The 22,746-nt window shown below is 42.3% G+C and overlaps 1 protein-coding gene across 1 annotated transcript in view; it reads left to right on the forward strand.

Annotated features, from left to right (window-relative positions):
• The first annotated feature begins 561 nt into the window (after positions 1-561).
• The window catches only part of MDFIC2 (MyoD family inhibitor domain containing 2), an 85,456-nt gene continuing 63,271 nt past the window's right edge, over positions 562-22,746 (forward strand). Inside the window, exons 1-2 of the mRNA XM_054975548.1 lie at positions 562-653; positions 5,738-5,751. Coding sequence (XP_054831523.1) covers positions 562-653; positions 5,738-5,751 — 106 coding nt within the window. The remainder of the gene's footprint in view (positions 654-5,737; positions 5,752-22,746) is intronic.

Raw genomic sequence — 22,746 nt, forward strand, 5'->3', positions numbered from 1 at the left:
GAAAAACTGGCCACTCTTTTACTAAACTTCCCTTTGTTGTTATCATTGTAAAAGCATGCTTTATTGACATTTAGAACTACGCTATGCCCAAGCACAGCATATCTGTGTGCAGTCGTTTACTCAGAAGAATGATTTATCCCTTGTGAAATAAAATTGATAGCAAAATCATTGAAGAATCCATAGAATATTAATAAAGTATTAGGAAAGACATATTAATTTAATGTTGGGGATTTTGCTGTGTAAGTAATCCTTTTTTTAAAGGGTGACTTGTTCATCATTTAACATGGCACATAAATACAGGTATAAACAATGGGCATGATCCAGCTAACGTTAAGCACTAGGTTTCATTGATTGCAATGGGAGATATGTACCGTGCCATCCTAAGCAAAGTTTCAGCCCTCTAAATCCATTTAAGTCAATGGTCTTTGAGGGGGGGTGGGGTGTAAACTCTACTTGGGAATAGCACTGTTAAAATCCGTCCAATCCACATGATAATTAAGTGTTTAAACTTTGTTCAGATTTTGCTCACTGACTGATAGTCTCTCACTTTCCCTTGTGTAGATGTCAGAAGCAGAGACAGATAAAGTGAAAAGTAGAACACCGAGCTTTGAAAATGACCAGAAAAATACTTCCATATTGTTGAAAGAAGGTGAGTTGCCCTGTTTATCACAAGTATCAGTTATGTACTCCTTGTGTTTTACTCAAATAAAGACCACCATTCCACTTGTATGAAGTGGCAACTATCTGCAGCTTGGCCTATACTGTTGAAGAACTGCATTTCTTCAGTTATTGAGTTCTTCTGTGTATGATAATGACAGAGAGAAGTTAGGGCTTAACAGGAAATGGACTCAGTTTCTAGTGAAGTTATTGGGCATCACCAATTATGCAAAGAAAGAAATCCTGAAAAGATTAAGAAACAAATGGATATCAGAAAGTGTTACGTACCCACCAAAATGATGGTGTGTATTCAATAAAAGGATCCGGATGGAGAATAAATGAGTAAACAAACCATTTTTAAATGTGTGTGTGTGGGGGGGGGGGGTTGGTATTGCATAAATGTTGTGCCATTCAGCTTGGCATTACAAATAAAAAATAGAAAATACATTTGTATTATAAGGCAGAAAGAATCAAGGTATCTCTTGACTCAGAAAACAAGTGATGCTTCAGCATCTCCTGGATCTCACATCACAAGTAATGCATGATAATGAAAATAACGGCATTGTTATAGATTACGAGGTTTGGATCCTACCTACATTTTCTGTTCGTGGAAGGTGGTGGGGGAGTTATTTTGCTGATTGCTTCCTCCTACTGCACAGCTTCACTTGGCCCGTTTTGTTCCAAGGGGTTCACTTGAGTTCAGGGGATGCTTTCAGGGAATGAGAAAGGTTTTGGAAGGAGGTGGGGAATTGGTAAGGGAATCACCTCTCAATCCTGAATGACAAAACTAGGTTTGATCCAAAGCCAGCACTTTGTTGTGGAATAATTTTGCGTCATTAGATATATGAGACTCATGATGGGTTTTTTTCCTATGAAAACTCATCCCAGAATAAACTTGCAACAGGATTTTGTTGGCTTTGCCACAACCAATTAACACAGTTAGTTACCCCCCTGAAATATGTACAGTAACTAACAGTGCAACCTTAAGCCAAGTTAAACCCTTCTAAATGCATTGACTTCATTGGAACTGAAATGGTATAAATCTGTTTGAAATTAGCAGAGATATTTTGGACAGTAGGATTCTTAGAATGGGTTTGTTCTCTATCAGCTGTGGTTCTATAACATTAATAACATTAGCAGTGCAATCCTAAGCATTGTTACAGCCAGTGTTACACCCTAAATCCATTAGCTTCGTTGGTGTCACAGTTATCCCACGTAACAGTAACAGTGGAATAACTGTGGAATAACACTGTTATTCCACATAATAGACATGAAGGAACAATTTTATGTTTCCTTGGTTAGCGTCGTGGCTAACATATTCAGAAAAGAAATGAAAACTACTGTTTCCTTCAAACTGCAAATGGATGAAAAAGGAAAATGTTGACTGAGTTCTGGCTTCCCTCTCCTCCAGCCTCTTTTTTTGTATGAGTTAAAGAAGAATGTACAAAAATAAGAATAAGTAAATGGTTGTATTGGACCAAATGTGGACTTTGACACAGAAATTGATTGATGGAGTAAACAAGCTGAAAGCAAATGGCATGAAAATGGAAGTGAGCAGAGAGGCTAAAATAACAAAGAAATAAATGGAGGAGAAAAATGCACCTCTTCTAACTCCAACTGTGCTTCCTTAGTGCATATACAGCCTCTTTGTCTTTTTATCATTTTAAATGAATTGTGATCATTGCTACTATCCATTGGATTTATCCATTATTTTGGATTACAGGACTGGTCATAAGAAATAGCTCAAAGAGATACCTTGGTAAGGGACAAGGACTATAGACTATGACATTGGGTACTGTCTGCTGATGTAAATACATTCATACTAAGTAGTTCCACATAGCTAAATGTGTCATGTTAATTATGCTTTAGTTCAGAAAGGCTTCATCTCTGTGTTCACCTTTGCACTAGTTTTCAAATTTACAGCTATCATGTCCTATTGTATCTGTTTTCATTGAATGTCCTAACTGTAGGTCATATTGTATTTTGCACAGTGAATGTCCTAGCTATTGATTATATTATATTCACTTGCAGTGTGTAAGCCACCTTGGGTCTCAGCAAGAAATGGGGACAATTAATTAATTAATTAATCAATCAATTAATTAATTAACTGTGCTCTGATTACAGAAAGTAAAGGACCCCCAAATTTGATTAAGAAGAAGGTGGCCTAAGAGACATGGTTTCTAGCATGGTTTGATTTATAAAATGTCATGTATTAATTAATAGGGCCGGTGGTTACCATAATCTAGAAGTTCTTACCCCTCAGCTGAACAAAGAATACTTGTGGCTTCTAAGGTTAGACATTGCTCCATAGTGATATCATGTGAGTTTCTCTGCCCCTGCTGCATACCACTGATTGGGCAGAGTGGAAAATACACAATGTGATGATGTGACAAGAAGTTATCATTGTTTCTGTGTGGAGGAGGAAAACTCAGTATGGACATGATGCTTTGGTAGTGTTTTAGAGTTGCATATAAATGTAGTTCTGGCTTTGATATGGACTACAAATTGTCCAGATTTGTCCACGTTGTCCAAGATTTGGGAAACTGGCTGAGGGAGGAAGTGGCTATCAGGAAACTGAACAGAATCTCCCCCCCCCCCCCATTTTTTTTAATAACTACAGTTTCTATATTTATATTTGCTTTGCCTCACTTAAAAATATTAGTTTTCAGGTATCTCAGCAAAAGAGCAAGTTGCACAGTAGAACCTGATCTTGTCTGCTGAGAAAGAAAGCTGTATGTTCTTTTAGGATCCAATTTTAAAGGAAAGCTATTTTTATTCATGGTTTTTTATTGATTATTTGTACCTTCTAAAAGAAAAAGAAAAAAAACATGAACCACACAGTGTGGAAAAAATATTCTGAAGAAATATGGTGTGGAATCTCTCTTTATATAGTGCCAGGAGAACTCAGAGCTTCCAAAACATTTTACAAGATAATACGTTATGTACTGCTGTCGCAATTGTTGTGTACACAATTCAGGTTGTAATCTTTATAATGTATCCATTAAGTGTCTATTGTCTATAAAGGTCATAACCTGATTAATTTGTAGAGGAAATACTGATCTGAACACTGATGTTATTTATCCATAGTCTTTTGGAAGAGGGATATGATATATGATTCCTGCATTGTCAGCCATTTCAAAAATGGGATTGGAGCCACAGATGCAGGACATGATCCAGCTAAAGACAAGAAATCCCAGTGATTTTTGCTACCACAACACAACTACTACAAGGGACAAGTCTCAGTGAGACTTGAGTGTTCCTTGGTTGGTCAGCTAACAAAGAATATGGTCAAGGTATAGTGGAAGTACTCCTTTGGTAGAACCAGAAAAATGATCTGCTGGGATCTGTTAGAAACTATGAGGTGTTTTGATCTCTGTCAAATAATTTTCATCTGTTGAGTATTCTTGGTCATTATAGTTCTTTATTATTTTATTTTTCCTCCTTTTTGTGAGTTATTACTTAATAGTTTCAAACTAGATTTGTAGACTCATTTGTGCTCCATGAGAGGTAACAGGGATTGTGAGTAGAGATGGGCACGAACAGAAAAAAAACCTGAACATGATGTTCATTGTTCATTGCCATCCACTAACAGGGACTCACGAACAACCATGAGCATGGCCCTGTTCACAAACATGTTCGTGGTTGGCTGTTCGTGGGGGCCAGAAAGCTCTCCTCCAGCAATCATCCAAGTTTGGTCAAGATCCCTACTCCACCACTCCCAGAAACCTGACCTGAGCAGGCACCAGGAAAGGTACCAATAATAAATAATAGCTTGGCCCCAGAGCCTGGCAGCAGCCCTGGAACTTGAAGCGGTAGATCCCTACCATTCCACTCCTAGAAACCTTACCTGAGCAGGCAGCAGGAAAGGTACCAGTAATACATAATAGCTTGGCCCAGAGCCTGGCAGTTGCCCTGGACCTTGAAGGGGTAGATCCCTATCCCACTACACACAAAGAAAATTTAAGCTCCAATACACTCTCTCTATCAAAATGCCAACAGCAACTGTCTCTCCCCCTCTCCACTGTCTGCAAAGTCAGAGCTGGGAGTCCCCCCTCCCCCCTGGTCTTTGCTCCCTTGTAACAAATTTGGAGCTCCACACTTGAAAGGAAGACCTGCCTATCAAGCTAAATTGGGCTTAGATTGGGGTTTCCAGGGCAACAGCAGGAGTTCAGACAGAGTTCAGACAATCCCTGCCTAAGTTGCCAGGAAATTGATTGCAGGTGCCAGACTGTCTGGCTTGATGAACAGCAAGATGAACAGCAATGAACGAGGCTTGCAACGACCACCTGTTCGTTTAGAATGGGGCCTCATGAACAGCTTGTTCGCGAACAGCAGATTTGGCTGTTCGTGGCTTTTTTTTGTTCGTATTGCTGTTCGTGCCCATCTCTAATTATGAGATCATTGTAAGTAGTTTAAGAAGCCACATTATTAGTTTTGGCTCATTTGTCACCAGCCATTTATATTGGACTTGCCCCACGAATGCACATTTACTTTTCATCCCATAACACTAGCAGGCATTGAGATGATGCAAGAAAATGTTCTTGCCCCTGACACCTTATATGAAATTTCATAAGAAAACAAGACAAATATCCTCTGATACAATTGGTTACATTAATCACAACGTAAAGGTTTATGGTACCTCTAGAGCAAGCCAGTGGATGATACCCCTTTGTCAAATATTTATTTTATATTAGAGGTCTATGTGGCCACTTGACTTTGTTGGCACCTGTCTGCCTAAGCCAGAGGTAAATAATTTTGCATGCTGAAATGTTTACAGAAAGTTAGAAGTTTCTGTCAAGATCACAAGGGCTGCTCTAGATGAGTGGCTGTATTAATTGTTGCAATAGAAACAAGAGTTCTGTGGCTGTTAAGATTTATGGTCACATATGCTTTTGTGAACTAGAACATATTGACTGCTATAATCAAATTTGCTTTAAGGCAGTTTGGAAGAGGATATTTGATATTTGATTCCAGCTGCATTGTATGGCTTCCAGGAATACTATCGTCCTAGCTATACATAGTGAAAAAATTGGTTGAGAAACAAACATTTCCTAGAAAGTCAGAGATACTGATAGGAAAGAAGTGTATCTCAGCGTTTGCAAAACTCACCAGTGTGATTTGCCATATTGTGGGATGTGTATGAAACGGTTGGGTATATTTCATCTTAGTTTTTCGAAAAGGAGTCCTCTGAATAAACTATCCCAGCTTATCTGAAGTCTCTATTTGTATGTTTTAATGAGGAAGGAAGGGAAACTTGTGGCTGTATTGGGCAGCCTGAGGCCCACAGACCACAAGAATATGCCACCTTTCTGACAGCTGGCACTGTGTTAAAGTCCCTAGAGGATGAGGATTTGAATGCTGATAACAGGAGCAGATGGTACAGTGTATTACTCTAATGTAGATAAGCCATTGAAGAAAGTGTCCTTCAGCATGTGAAGTGCTCAGAAATTTAATATGCCTCCTTTTGGAAATGATTTAATGCAAGCATTAAGTGTACACAGCTACAGGGCTTGCATCTATCAAAAGAGCATATATCAGTACAAACAACAGCAACCAATTAAAATCAAAATACAATACGAAAGCAACAAGGGGGAAAACAAAACTATTTACCTATCAGTTAAAAGACTGCTGAAATGTTTTTAAAAATAGATGCTGAGAAAAGACTGAGGGGAGTGAAATGAGAAAAAGACTGAGGAAAGTGGGAGAGTCACTGAAAATGGCCTCTCCCTCATGGCCACTTATCTCACTTCAGAAGGGGGTGGACATGAAGGAGGGCTTGAGGTGAACTTTAGATGCAGAGGCAGGACTACATGGGGCCTCTTGCGTAAATGTGCCAAAAGCCAGACTACAGGGTTTCCTCTCACATAGGTGCACCAAATGCCTGCATAATGAGGTCCTCCTTGGGAATACCCTTCTCCTCATCCCCACACAGGGCTACCTGTGCTGTGTTACTTTTATTTTCTCTCTCGCCTCCTTTTCCCTGTGCATTTTAAAATATTCCTTCCTCCTTCTGTACTGCACTCGGGTTTTCTCGGTATGTGTGTGTGTTTTTCTGCCCCCCCTAGCTTTGAGCTTCCCCTCTGTTTTTTTTTTTAATTCCCCTTCTCTCCTCCCTCTTGGGCTTCCTCTGTATGCAAATGTTTGTGTTTTACTCTTCTTCCCCCTCTTTGGTTTCTTCTGGTTTTTTTTATCCCTCTTTTCTCTCCTACCCATTCCATGTGAATGTCAACCAGTTTTGTGAGGGTTTATTATATCTGATCTGCTATATTGCTTTGTGGCTTCAATCAGGTTTCACTTTTGATATTTATGGTATAGTATGGACAGTGGCTTTATATAAAGTACTTCACCTGTGCAGATAGTAGACTGAAATACTAAAACCACAGTTGGGCTTGCTTCTGGCTGAACACATTTAACTGGAACATCTACTGAAGTAATCAGACCTTCCCAATTTAAACATTTTTTATAGGACCTCAGTATATCAAATTTTGTTCAAAAATCATTTATGTTCCTATCAGAATCTGGCCAGAATCTCTCTCTTACTGTATATATGCGCAAGGAATCCTTATCAGTCCAACACCCAACTGTCATTGTTACAAATGACACCTTTTTGTCCCTTTGGGAAGATCAGTTTGTAACCTTTCAAAGTAGCTTCCACCAGAGTGTCCCATTTTTGCCACTGTGAAGAGAAAATGACAACAAAGGGAAGGACCCATGGATCATGCCTTTCCCGGGGTGCAATCTCTCTGAAACTTGGGGGGTCTTCGGAGGACAGTGAGGACTATATCTCCTGCAAATTTGGTGGGTATTGGACATTAGGAAGGTCAGTTTGTAACCACTCAAATCAGCTGCCTTCCAACAGGCAGTTCCATTTTTGCCCGTGAACAGAAAATGACAGCAAAGGAGGGGCACATGGATCATGCCTTTCGTGAGGTGCAATTTCGCTAAAACTTGGGAGGTCTTTGGAGAACAGTGAGGACTATGTCCCCTGCAAATTTCATGGGTATTGGACATTGGGAAGGTCAGTTTGTGGGGTGTTTAAAGGGCCCTGCCCCTTGCACGTGGCAGGAAAGGGCCCTTTAAACTATCAGCTGGCAGGCGGCAGGGGGGAATTTCCCCTGCCACCTGCCAGCTGATAGTTTAAAGGTATCTTTAAAGGGCCATGAACAATGAACATGTTTGTGAACAGGGTCATGTTCGTTACTGTTTGTTGTTCATTGCTCATGGATGGCAACAAACAATGAACAGCTTGTTCTGTTTTTTTTCTGTTCGTGCCCATGTCTAGTTAAGAGTGGTAGGACTCTAATCTGAAGAACCGGGGTTGATGTTCTACTCCTACACTTGAAGCCAGATGGATGACCTTGGGTCAGTCACAGCTTTCAGCCCCACCTACCTCACGGGGTGATTGTTGTGAGAATAATAATAATATACTTTGTAAACTGCTCTGAATGGGTGTTATGTTGTCCTGAAGGATGGTATAAAAATCAAATGTTATTATGTTGTTATTATTAATATTATATGAGTTGTCGGCTCTCTTCAACTCCTGTGTACTGGGCAGAGAAAAAAATTCATTATAATTCTGAATCTAGGCTGGGAAGGGGAAGGGATTTTTGCTATAATTGTTTATTTCTGGGTAGAACATTACCTGTTTGGGATTCAAATCAGTGTGGGGTTTTTTAAGGTTCAGGAAATGTATATGAGAGTTGGGGGAGCTGCTTATATACCACTCTTAAACTGTGCTTATATACCACTCTTCTAGACAGATTAGTGCCCCACTCAGAGCAGTGAACAAATCAGTGTTATTATTCCCACTATTCAGTTGGGGAGCTGGAGCTGAGAGGCGTGGCTTACATAAAGCCACCGACTGAGCTCATGGCAGTAGTGGGATTCGAATCAGCAGAGGGCTGATTTGCACCCAACCACTTCACTACTGTGCTACAGCAGCTTTTGTTAGCAGATAATGGCACCAAATTTGCACAGAACACAGTTCTCCCTCTAATCTAAAGACCACCTAAGTTTTAGTGTGATGGTTGTTTGGTAGCTTTATCCCTTTTATAGTCTTGTTTCAATAGTTTTTGTTTCATGCAGTAGTTGGGCAATTGCTTCAAAATTTGGATTAGTTTTTGAATAATGTCCCACTGTTTTCAATGGATAGCCTTCAATTCACTGTTTTTAGCTCTTTTCATGATTAGATGAAATGCAATGGGAAGTAAGCTATCCATATGAGGAAATGCCTACTAGATTTCATCCAAATAAATGTTCCTGCTTGTCCTACACATTGTCCATGAAACACACAGAAATGAAGAGGAGCCCTTAGGTACCACGCCTGTAAAATTTTCAGCTAAGCTAAGTACAGGTATTCCAAAAAACCCCAAGTTTTTAGCTCATTATTATTTTGTTTCTGTCTAATTGGAACAAAAGTCTGAGGAAATCAGAAATGATCCTAGGAAAATTCCTTGCAGAGTTTTGGAAAGATAACTGCAGGGGTTCTCAAAGAAATCATTATTGCATGGCAATGTATAATACTTCTGTGGACTGGATTTTTAAGTGCTGCGGCAAAGTATAACTAGCACAAAAAAATGGAGGGGATGGAATGTATTGATTTAAATATCACATTAAAAGCTCCTGCAAACATTCACTGCAAAAAAAAACACACACCTTCGTGCAGAAAACAGTTTGCTCAAGACCTATATATATGTATATTCACATTTTCATAGTTCCTCTAAAGAATCACACTGATTGGAAGAAGATGCACCCATTAGCATCTTTCATTCAGCTGCTATGTGCCTCATTAGCTTAGAACAGGCAGTTCCTCGGTTCCTTGCCTGACCTTTCTATAACTGCTTTCTGTATCAAGAAGGATTTAGACAATAGATGGGAGGGGGAGCCTAATGAAGCAGCTGACAATCTGAAGCTGCTCAAAGTAGGTTCAAATAGATTTGATTCTGTTCAGATTGCATTATTCAGAGTGGTTTAGCAGTTAGAGTGTCAGAACAGGATCTGGAGGACCTAGGTGCGGATATCACTACTCTGCTGTAGAAGTGTACTGGGTGACCATGGGCCAGTTACACACTCTCAGACTAACCTACCTCACAGGTTTGTTGTGAGGATAAAATGGAGGAGAGGAGAATGATGTAAGCTGCTTTGGGTCCCCGTTGGGGAGAAAGGTGAGATGTAAATTATGTACATTAAAAAAAATCATAATGATCATATTTGCTTTTTTGAAGGAGTCCTTACAAAACAGTTCCAAAGCAGTGAAATGAATGGGTCTACTCTTCATGGGAGTAGAAAAGAGCAAGAGTCCAGTAGCACCTATAAGACTAACAAAAATTGTGGAAGGGTATGAGCTTTCATGAGCTACAACTCACTTCTTCAGATATCTGAAGAAGTGAGATATCTGATATCTGATATTCTCGGATATCAGATTATCTGATATTCTCAGATATCAGATATGTGGCTCATGAAAGCTCATACCATACCACAAATTTTGTTAGTTTTATAGGTGCTACTGGACTCTTGCTCTTTTCTACTGCTACAGACAGACTAACACAGCAACCCATCTTGATTTACTCTTCTTGGGGTTGTCCTACCTCTGAAAGAGCAAGTTCAAAACGGGGGTGCCGTTAGGGCCAACCTACAGCTGGATGTCCAGATTTCCCATTAACATTTTAAAAATTATTTTTCTCCATAGGAAGTAAATATAACAAACTCACTGTAACCCTACCACCCACCCTATTCTCCAACATAGCTGATCTACAAGAACAAAATAAGAGCTGCAAACACTCAAGCAACTAAAAGTAGAGATTAAGGAAATAAAAGGGGGAGTGAGAATAGGGTGTGGGTGGAGGGTGAGAGACAGCAATATGGAACGAGTTGAGCAAGGAGTAGAGGAGGTGAGGCACCCCTGCTCAAAGAGATACAGGAAATCTTGCCAGATAGAAGTGAATGTTTCAGGAGTATGTTGTATGCAAGTCTCTTCCTTGTACATGTCATTGGCCCAAACAACAACAGAGGGAGGAATATGGGATTTCCAGTGCTGCAATCCAATTTGCTTATCAATCAAAGCTGCCCTTTGAATCCATAGTACTTGATGCTTGGGAAGTGCCCATAGAGATGGTATATAGCCTAGGATTTCATTGGTAGAATGAAGTGCCTTCATCAACATTGGCTGGTTTGTCAAGCTGCCACCCTTCCTTTAGAAGTGTGGTCTGGTGCCTTTGATCCATTTTCTTGCCTCCTCCAGGTTAGATTACTGCATTGCACTCTGGGGGTGGGGGTGGGGGTGGGGGGTAGGGGGGAGCTGTCCTTCTGGACAATTTGGATTCTGCTATTATTCCAGAATGCAGCCACACAATTAGTAGCTGTTGTCCACTACAGATCTTAAAGATATTCTTAGGATGCCTGTTCATTTCCAGTCACAATTCAAGATGCTGGTTTTAAACTATGAAGCCTATAGTTGGGTCCAGGGTGCTCTGGGGGTCGTAGGCTTCCATATGATCCTGTTTGGAACTGCATTCATCACCTCAGGCCCTTCTTCATGTTTCCCTCCCTTTGGATATGAAGTGAATGGTCAAGGACACATACAATGGTACATAGACACATGAAGTTGCCTTATGCCAAATCAAACTACTGGTCCATCAAGGTTAGTGTTGTCTACTCTGACTGGCAGCATCACACCTGGGTCACAGGCACCAGACACCAAAATACTGGACAACACTTCCAACTACTTTGTCAGACTGCACAGGGAAGCCATTGAAATTCACAAGCATAAGCAAAACTTCAACAGGAAAGAAGAAACCTTAAGAATGAACAGAGCATGGTTTCCAGTTCTGAAAAACACCAGGCTAACAAAACACTCTACACCCGACAATAGCCCTGCAGAGAAGATTAGCACATCAAGCACCAATCCATATGCAAAAGAACCTCCTCAGGATACAATGAAGCCATCCGCCATTAGCATTCCACACCCTGGGAAACTCTTACAGGATGACTCAGCTCAACCCCACCCCTCCTGAGTAGATATAAATGACCTGCCAACATCTTTTCCACACTGTGACACTGAGAGATCTCTGTCTTTTGGTGCTACACCTCTGAAAATGCCAGCCACAGCTGCTGGCGAAACGTCAGGAACTACAATGCCAAGACCTCGGCAATACAGCCCGGAAAACCCACAATAACCATCGTTCTCCGGCCGTGAAAGCCTTTGACAATACATCATGGGATTATTTTGTTTGTTTTTATGGTTTACCATAGTGTTATCTAGTTCATGCATATTACTAGGCATTACTGAAAATTGGTGGAATGGCACTCACAATTGGAATACTAGGACTGAGGGATACAACTTGTTCAAAAGAGATAGACAAGTAAGGAAGGGGGTAGGAGTAGCATTATATGTAAAGGATTATATACTTGTGAGGAAATACATGTATCTGAGCATGGAAATTCAGTTGACAATCTGGTCTGGGTAAAAATAAAAGGAATAAGAAATAATAGTGATACTATGGTGGGGGTCTGCTATAGACAACCAAGCCAAGCAGAAGACTTGGATGAGAAACTCCTAGAATGAATTACAAAGTTCGCAAAGAGAAGGGACACAGTGGCCATAGGAGATTTCAATTACCCGGATATTTGTTGGAAGTCTAAAGGCCAAGCTAGAAGTGACAAATTACACTTGTACGTCAAGTGAATAGACTCACATTTATTCCTCCCTGTTCACTTGCACTCCACTTGCACTCCACTTGATCTCTATGTGATAGAATGGAGTGCAAGTGGAGTGCAAGTGAACAGGGAAGAATACATATGAGTCTGTTCACTTGCCATTCAAGTGTAATTCATCACTTCTAGCTTTGCTCTAACTCTGCTAAAAATGAAAGGTCAAATACATTCCTCACTTGTCTTGCTGACAACTTCATTTTTCAGAAAGTAGAGAGGGAAACAAGGGGTTCTGCTATCTTGGACTTGATATTCACCAACAGGGAAGAACTGGTTGATGAGGTGAAAGTAGTGGGCACCCTGGGTAGCAGTGACCATGTAATTTTGGAATTTATAGTCTTGGGGAAGGGAAAAGGTGTACGTAGTCAGACATATAGGTTGAACTTCAGGAAAGGAAATTTTTAAAAACTCAAAACTATGCTGGGTAGACTCACATGGACAGAAATTCTTAAGGAGAAGCAAGTTCAAGAGGGGTGGGAGTTTCTTAAAAGTGAAATATTGAAAGCAGAATCACAAACGATTCCTAGGAGAAAGAAAAATGGGAGGAGCTTAAAGAAGCCATAGTGGCTTCATAAACAGCTTTCTAGTGAATTGAGAAATAAAAAAGACTTGTTTAGGAAATCCTTCATTACCAAGGATGAATATAAGCAAATAACCAGTGCTTGTTGGAAGAGTGTGAGCTTAGGCTAGCAAGAGATGCTAAAAACAACAAAAAAGGGTTCTTTGCTTATGTTCAAAGTAAGAAAAAGAGCAAGGACATGGTGGGCCCATTGCAGGGACAGGGAAGTGAAATTGTAGCAGGTGATGAAGAGAGGGTAGAACTGCTCAATTCCTACTTTTCCTCAGGCTTCTCCTGCAAGGGAGATGGTGCTCAACATGGAAATAACAGAACACATGATGGGGGGAGGGAGTTACTTGCCAGACAGGATACTGCCTTCATGTGACTCACTCAGTAGGGATGCTGGTGCCAGGCTGTCAGATGCTGAAGCTGGTGAGGGGGCTGAGCTGCACGCTTAGGATCGAACTGTTGGGGGTTTATTTTATTGCAGCCGCTTTCAGGCTGGCTCCAGCTTGGGTCTCTCATTTTCCTTTTTAAAGCCTCATTCCTCTCTGCAGGGCCACAGGCTCACATAGTGCTTCTTCGCTCCCCATCCCAAATCTGGATCTGAAGCTAAAGTGAGCCTCCAAGGGCAGCTGTGTCTGACTTGCCTTCTCTCCTGCAGCAGAAGCTGAGGGAAAGCCTCATTGTTCACAGGGGAGTCATAGGTGCAGAACTAAACAGGAAGCCTTAAAGATTTTGCAAGGTTTCAGTGGCACCTTAGAGGCCAACAAGACTTTCAGCTTTCCAGCGTCAAAGCTTTCTTCAGATGCAAAGAAAAAGGGAACTTTGATTCTCCGAAGCTTATACCCTGAAAATCTTGTTGGTCTCTTAGGTGCTACTAGACTCTGATGCTGCTGTTCTACTGCAGACCAAGATGGCCACCAAACTGAAACTCTTTTGGTGCCACAATGTCTCCTCTTTCACTTTGTCCAAAACCAGGGGTTACTGGCCAATTCCAGAGGCTTAGGTTTTGATCCTGTTGATGTTAACTAGCTTGCAACTTGCTGATGGGCCGAGTTTTAGGGTATCCTAATGATGATAGATTGAAGCAATCTGGAAATGTTTCCTCCTGTCATCCTGACTTCTTAAAAATTATGTTGTTTTTTGTTTGTGAGCCACCTCAAGCAGTTCTCTATACAGGTGGTACATAAATATTCTAAAGAAAAATCAAAGCTTGCAATTCTGTATTTTCATGTCCTGTCCCTCTGAGCTGCAACACTGTGCAGATCTTGTTTATTTGCCCCAGAAAACTAGCAAATTGACTTCAGGCTATTGAAGTTACATGCACAAAGTTACTAAGGCACCAGGTTTGCCATTCCTGAGCTTTTGTGAAAAGAGTCAATGAGCCACATTTCATTTGTGACATGGAGAAGAAGAGAAGTCTATGAGAGAGATTCTACATTTGGACAGCTTTTATATGTTTTGTAATTGTCTAAAGCACTTTTGTTCCAAATGTTGTATGGTGTTAGATTTTCAGGTGCTTGTATAGGGTAATGGCTAACTGCCCAAGCTAAGAAATCCACAGTCAGAATCGTACCTGAACACAAGAAAGCCAGTCAGCATGAATGTAAAACAAAATCCCAGTGGTGCCTTTAAGATTAACTTATTTCAGAATGAGCTTCTGTGAGTCACTGCAGAAATTAAAATTAAAATCCTTCTTATGGGGCAGGTTGGACAGGACGGGGATTAAGATCAAGAATGAATTCTGTCATGGGTAGACATGGGCACGATCTGAATTACGATTTCAAAAAAACCCCAATTTTGGCGTTTGCACCATTGTGACTCAGCTAATCGGTTCTGTCCACAGCAACCGATCCAGCAGTCGGGGGTTTGCTTGTTCGGGACTTGATCGGATGTATCGGTTTCTGTTCGGAATTGCAGACACTCTTGCGCCAGTAATTTATTCCTGGGGCAACGGAGCCAGGGGAATGAGCTGTGTTTGCCCTCCTTCTGTCGCCCCCGAAACACAAATGGAAGCCCAGCTTTCCTTGATTAGCAGGCTTCCTTCCAACCACGGAGCAGCAACCCAGGGGAGGGAGGGGGAAGGGGGTGTTCTGAAGCCATGGGCACAAAGGAAAGGCAAAAGGCAGCGCGGGAGGCTGGGAGGCTGCCCGCGCCGTTCGTCTTTCCCCAGGACAAGAGGTATGTGGGCAAGCCAGCCGCCCCTTGTCCTGGGGAAAGGCAAAAGGCAGTGCGGGTGGCTGGGAGGCCGCCTGCGCCATTTGCCTTTCACCAGGACAAGGGGCACGTGGGCAAGCCGGCTGCCCCTTGTCTTGAGGGGCAGGTGAATGGTGCGGGCAGTAGCCGAGCCACTCGCGCTGCTACCAGCTTCGCAGCGCACCGAGACAGCCGGCTTGCTGCGTGGGGGGGGGGGGGGCACCCAGGAGTGTGCATGCATGCAAGAGCCTGACTACGGTTGCCCTGGGCGCTGGCAACCGTAGATCTGGCCCTGGGAATGTCCCCTCCCTGAGGGCAGGCGGCTCGTTGCCAGGTTAAAAACTCCCCCCCTCTACTCTAAGTGTGTGTGTGTGTGTGTGTGTGTGTGTGTGTGTGTGTGTGTGTGAATGTCCCCTCCCTCCCTGAAGGGAGGCGGCTCATCGCCACCTCCCCCTGCCTGCCGGGCCTGGCAGCCGCTGCCACCAACCACCATTCCTATATCGCTGGAAACAGCGGGGCACCCTCCCGCTTAGGCCTTCCCGATTCTGGATCGGAAATGGAACTTGATCAGTTAGAATCGGTGGCCTGGGTTCGGCAGTGGCCCGGATCCACGAACAGCTTAATCGATATTTTTTTTTGGATCATGCCCATCTCTAGTCATGAGTCTTTCAAGTGCAGATTCATTATGTGGGAAAAAGAAAATGTAAGAATGAGTCTCAGGTTGATTTCCATACATATCTGAAGAAGTAAACACTGACTCACAAAAGCTCATCTTGAAATAAATGTGGTAGTCTTTAAGGTGCTGCTGGGCGTCTGCTTTATTTTGTAGCAACAGACTAATACAACTACTTCTTTGTAATCAGCATGAACATATCCATTTTTATACAGAAGTATATGCTGATTTTTGTGGCCCTTTCACCTAATGGCTTTTATTGTTAAATTGTTTTGATTGTAATCAAAATGTATTACTTGTTTTTTGGTTTTGGATTGTACAGAGGATAGAAATCAATGGGCTTAGACTGGAGTTACTTTCTACAGAATTATACTGTAAATCTCTCTACCTACCTGCTGCAATCATGTTGGAATAGAGAAGGCTAACATGCCCAGGATGGGATGTAGATCCTAGCACATGTCCTCAGATATATTTATATCTGTGTATCAAACAGTTGGGAAGGAAAAGTATTAATAACTTTACCTGCAAAGTAATTTAGTTTGGTATTTATAATCCATGTATGAATGACTGCTTGCATTATTGTTTCTAAGCAAGAAACAATACAAATTAAAGTAGTTTGCAGTTTGTTTGTATGTTTTGTATGTTTGTAGACTGAAAAACATTTTTTTAAAAAGGAAGTGCACTCAAAACTGTAATGAAAGTTGTTGTTTCGACTCACAAAGTAGATTTTTAGCTGACAACACTGCAAAGCTTAGAGGGAACATTGCTTTGGGCATGTCTAGTTATTTGGTCATTTTGAGAGGGAGTTCGTCTCTTTTTGAGAGGGAGTACTGCCTTCAAGACTTCCTAGAAAACATTCTTTGTACAAAGCCTTATAAAAGCTTAGTTACACATCTAATTTGGAGAATTCTCTGTATTTAATAATGTTAATTTACATTCACATTAACTTATTTTCAATGCTGCTTACTAATAATATTAAGTAGCAAGAAAAATTTCCATTTCTCAAAAATCTGGTAATGTTTTCCCTCTGAAATAACAAAATCGATTAGAAAAGGAATCCTTTTGATTCTAGTCCTGACATTGACTGAAATCCTAGACAATCATCCTAGATGGTGAGAAGTGTGTACACACAGCGATTGGGTTTTTGAAAGGGTATGGGTGGGGGGGAAGCAGGTCTCCTGGAGCAATGGGCAAGCTGCTTTCCTACTCAAAACCAGCTTGCTTTCTCACTTGAGCTGAAGTTGGAAAGGGGGAGAGGGCATAGATTTTAATAGAAGATTATTTGTGATGCCATTACTTATTCATAGGACCACCAGCTAAAATGTTTTCAATACCAATTGCATAACTTCTTCTCCTCTTAGAAGAGCAAGGGAGGAAATGTGACTGAAAAAAAAGTGATGATGCCAATCCCAGAGGGTTAGAAACCTGGGAAGATGCCTTGTCAGCTTCAGGCCTGTGATCAAGTGAATTAATCAATGCAACCCTTCCTTTAAGTTGTAAAAGAGCAGATTTAAAGACTCCTTTCCAGTGGGTACAGAGTCTATCAAATGTAGCATATTTCCAGATTGCTGCTATTAATTGCAGTTTTATAAGCTGAGTGGCTCTTGAACTCTGCAATGAAATCTCCTGGGAAAGAAAGAGATTTTAAATGGAGTCACAGAGAAACAACATTGCAGAGTCTAAACGAATGGACAGTATCTGTAGGACAGCTGTTGGATAACCAGCGGTCCATTCCGATGAACTACTTGGCCATGAGGGCAACGACTACGAGTGAGTGGGTTCCACCATATTTTCCTTAAAGAAATAAAAGACTCCTTATCCGCTGCTCAAGATCATTGGATCAAAGGAGCTTGAAAGAAAGGAATGGAAGGAAAGGACTCTGAGTGGGTGGGTGTTTACTTTTTTGTAGTTCAGTTCTTCACTCACTTCATTTTCATGATCTTTTTCTGCTATTCTGAGTATGAAAAGAGGTGACATTGTTACCGGAACTGGTCTCCTTGCAATAAAATGATTTGTAGAGGAATTAGCTAGCAAGGAGAACAGCTATGCAAGAGGCCAGTAACCACAGGGATCTGTCACCAGTTTCTACCAGGTCTCTTCCCAAGATAGCAAACGAGACTGGTTCTTAAGGTCCAACAATAACTTTTATTAAGAAAAAAATGACATGCACATACACTCGCAATTACGGGGTAAAAATACTCACATGCACACACAGAAAGTCCTAGGAAGCTTAGTCAGAAATTGGGAATAAAGGAAGAGGAAGCAAATATATCTACCTATCCTGAAGAGGGGTCCAGTCCACGGGAGAAGAGAGTAGCTTTGAATGCCAGCATCCTTGGCTAGGAGAGCAAGAGGCTTGGGCAAACCTCAAGGGAACAGCGCTTATGGATCTAAGTTCAGTGAACTTAGAAAAGTGTAACTCTGCCTAGGATTTCACTGTAAACTCACTATTAAAAACTGTAGTTACTAGTATAGATTGAAGTTGAGGCTCAGTGGAATAACTTTGCATGCAAAGATCCCAGGTCTGTCCCTAGCATATCCAGTTAATTGATCTCAGATAGTAGCTGTTCTAGATGGACCAGTTGTCTGACAACTCCTTATGTTCGTATACATTCCCATTTACAAATGAGAATGTCATCCTATTTCCTAAATAAAACTAGACAGGGCACTTTGTAGTTGACAGTGTTCAGTAAACTCTACATCAGATTCTGGCAAACATTCCACTTTTAAAACCTTTTAAAACACAGGGAGCTGAACGCTTATTTCTTTTTCAGCTGGGAAACTGGGAATGAAAATGTAAACCAAAAGCAGACTGCATACACATAACCACTAGAGAGCAAGATACTGCAGCAGCATGTTCCACCACAGTAGCTTTGCTCATCTGGACAGGGCCTTCTGTAAGTATCGCCCTGCAGTCGGGCAAAATCAATAGCTGCCTGCACGTGTATTTTCTCTGTCGTAGCCCCACTTTATGGAATGGCCTGCTGAGGAGGTCAGGGTAGCTCCCACTCTCCTGGCTTTCTGCAAACTATGCAAAACTGAATTAGTCAGGAGGACTTTCTATCCAGATTATGGGGCTATATCATAAGAAGTAGCTCTGAAAGATGCCTTGGTAGGACCGGGGATAGTACTCTGTCGGGTACTGTCTGCTGATGTAAACATGCACCTACTAGGGAGGTTCCATGTTGCTAAACATGCCATCTAAATTAGTTATGCTTTGTTTCAGAAAGATTTCCTCTTTCTGCTTGTCTCTCTGCTTGTTTTTTCAAATTTTCTACTACCATACCATATTGCATCTCTTTTCACTGAATGTCCTAATTAACTGTTGTTCATTATTGTACTTTGCTCAGTGAATGTCCTAGCTGTTGATTATACTGTGTTTTCACTCACACCATGTAATCCACTTTGCATCTCATTAAGCAAGGCGGACTATAAATAACAACATCATGCAGGATTGCAGTCCAAGGCTAGGAAAGTGCCTGACGTTTCTCTGTTGAGTGGGGTAGATCCTACTCTGTGTCCTCCACTGAGCAAAGTTAGAAGCCTTCCTCCAGCCTAAGCAGCATCATTCCAACTTAAGTGATTCTCCCACTGAGAGCCACTTAGCTTGGGGGAAGGCTCCTTAGGCGGGAGGAAAGCTCCTTGGAGGATAGTTGGATCTATCCCAATTTCCCCAGCCAACTTAAAAATAAAAGGTCTTCTTGCTGACAGGTACATCTTTGCACTCAATACTTCTTTCCAACTTTGCTGGAAAATCCCTGTAAGCACTTTGAATGGTAAGGAAAACACTTTGTTGTGGCATTGGCAGAAGGACTCAGGTGCCAAGCTGCTAGTAGATTCCCAAGATAGTGGAGACAGGAACACAGTTTAGCAGCATTGCCACATCTATAATTAAAAGGTAAATTTGTAGCCTGCTTTCTTATATTATTTAATCATGAATTACTTCAGAGCATAAATAATAAAGATGATATTAATCTCTTATCATTAAAACAAACTGATCTGAATAAAACTCCCGGGGAGAGAGAGATTTCGCTTTGTATTTTTTTTTTAATTCAGTATCTGCCTACTAAATAACCTTTGTTATACATTACAATATTTTACATTTTATTTTAATTTTAATTGGATAAATCTGTAATATATGTATGTTACACACACACACATATAAACTAGTAATAAAGCCTGTTGTAGAGAAAAAAATACAACAGGCTCTACAAAGGGCAGGGCAGGCAGGCCAGACATTGCCGTCTCCGCCACACCCTGATGCACTTGAGGGGAGGGCAGGGTGGCCAGGCCTGACATTGCCACCTCCCCTGAGCCCCAGTCTGGGCAGAGGGAGGGCAGAGTGGCCGGGCCTGATGTCACTTAGGCTGGCACAGACCATTCACAGTTCATCCTCTCTTTGTACATGTACAGTCATTTAAATCAGTGGTATAGTGTGGTGGGTCAAGAGGGGTGGTCGCCCTGGGTGCAATCTTCTTAAGGCTTCTTAGGGGCACAAAATTTTTCCAGCCAGACCCATTCCTCACAATGATCCAGCCTCCCCTCCCCAAGTGGCCACTCACGCTGGATCTCTGCACCTCAGCACCAAACAGCTGCGCACCCACCCTCTTCTTCACCATGGCCTCCTAATTGGATGCCGAGTGGGGCTGCTTGCTCTCATTGGCTGGAGGGCCAGCTGGGACAGAAGCATGCTGGGAGATGTAGTCCCACGGGCATCGTAATTGCAGGCACACTCAGGAGCAGTGACAGACACCCAGTGGGAGCCTGTGGATGCCTTGCTGCAGGGGAAGAAGCTGAGGTGGCCAATTTGGGTGGCTGAAGAGCCCAGGAGCACTGCTGGGGAGGCAGAATGGGTCTTGGAGTGCTCCTGCACTCCACAACGGGTTGAACTGGGGCAACTTTGGGCCAAAATCATCTTGGAGCGCAGGAGTGTGCTGTGCCATCAGGTATTATGCCCTGGGAGGTGCATTCCACCACCTCCCCCCCCCCCACATCAGCCTGGCTTCTGAAAGGCCAGAGGCCAGGTCTACCTGCTCTACAAGGTCTATGGCAGCAGCTTTTGCCCCAGCAGAAGCTCCATGGCTGGGCTCGGGTGCCCATTGCACCCACCCCAAGCTGAAAGCATGCATATGTGTGTGTGTGGGGGGGGGGGGGAGATGAGCATTTACCGAACTCTGCAGGGAGGGATGGGCAGGGGGTGAAAAAATATGCGTAGGGCCGGGAGAAGGATATGCCAGCCAGCAATTCTGGTTCCAGGTGACCAAAGTGCTTCTTCACCTCATCCATAATGCTGGGTTGCCAGATTCCAAGTAGTGGCTGGAGATCTTCCAAAATTACAACTGGGAGATCTACAACTGATCTCTAGGCCACAGAGATCGTTTGGCAGCTTTGCCTGGTGGACTCTATGGCATTGTACCCTGCTGAGGTCACTCCCCTACCCAGGCACCCCCCCCCAAACTCCACGAATTTCTCAACTGTCTCAAAAGAGATCCAACAGCAAAGGGACAGGGAGGGACCCCAGAGGAACCCCAGACTTTGCTACCATCGAGTTCACGACTATTGTGATCACCGTTTCCACTAGCATGCACTGGGGTTAAATAGCACACTGATTATTAACCATTTGGGGGAGATCAGTCTAAGAATTAGCAGAGAATCACTATATTTAACATTACAAGCTTGAAGATAGATAAGTTTACACACCCAGGTATGATTATTGTTGTCTCTCTTGTCTAGTGGATTGACATACTCTCATTCTGAGAGCTGGAACTGTTCCTTTATCACTCGAGGAAGTAATAACAACTGAAATAGTAAATAAAAAAACATTCTATTTCATGGAGGATCAGTTTGTACACCATATTCCTAACTCCGCAGGGAAAGGAACAGGCATGCTCTGAACAAAACAAGAAACAAATATGGTATAATGACAGCTGTGCTGGGTTGACTGTCCCTGAACATGGAGGTTCTTCGCATGTGTAGCAGGAAAGCCCAGGCTCCAGCAGAGCCACTCTGGGTGCCAGAGTGTGTGGCTGAAGAGCAATTACGGAGTCCTGGGCAGAAGATCAGGAAAGTCCCCCAATCACTGCCACCCCGATGCTCTCCCCCTCTGGCACCCAGCCAGGGGCAGGTGGGTGCTAGTGGCACATGAGCCTCCCTGTGCCCCAGGGTTTTCCCTTCCCTCAGGTTTCAGAGGGGGACAAACTAAAGAGTTAGAAAGATAGAGAGGTCAGGGTCAGGGCATCTGTTTACTGTTTAATGCTCTGCTCTCCTTTGATGTGTAGATTGCTATTCTCACGACTTCCTCTCCTGTGACATCCTCCTCTTCCTGGCTTGGTCACACTTCTGTCCCTTCTCTCCATCTTCCACCATGGATGCAGGACCTGCCCATCCATGTCCATCCTTAGACTAAATAGGTAGATAGGATCTGTCTCTTCCTCTACTATCAGAGTTTTGAGTTCCTAAAAAGAACTATTATTTCTTTTCTAAATATAAACTAAGTGTAAGTTTGTTATTTTCTTTTTCACACTCACATTTAAGGGATTTTATAGTGTTTTTTTGTGTGATAATGCTCTAGAAATTATTTTATTTACTACATTTTTACCCACCCTTCCTCCAAGGAGTGTACAGCAGTGTACATTCGTCTCCTCTATTTAACCTTCACAACAGTCCAGTGAGGTAGGTTACACTGGCTCTCAGTATAATGTGTATTGCTTAAAATTAGGAGTACTTTGTTACATTTCTATAGAAGTATAAATTTGAGTAAACTAGCATTAAATTCATTTTACTTTAATTACATCCGTATTTTCCTAAAATACAATACACGTGCTTGAGGGATAAGGGGTTCAATACTGGACTAGTGTAAGGGACTCAGGGAGTGCTAACAGTCCACGGGTTAGGGGGCACAATACTTGCCTTGCCCCAGGCGCTGGCAACCCATGCTACGCCACTGACT

Source organism: Eublepharis macularius, chromosome 4, assembly GCF_028583425.1.
Source record: "Eublepharis macularius isolate TG4126 chromosome 4, MPM_Emac_v1.0, whole genome shotgun sequence".
Taxonomy (NCBI): Eukaryota; Metazoa; Chordata; class Lepidosauria; order Squamata; family Eublepharidae; genus Eublepharis; species Eublepharis macularius.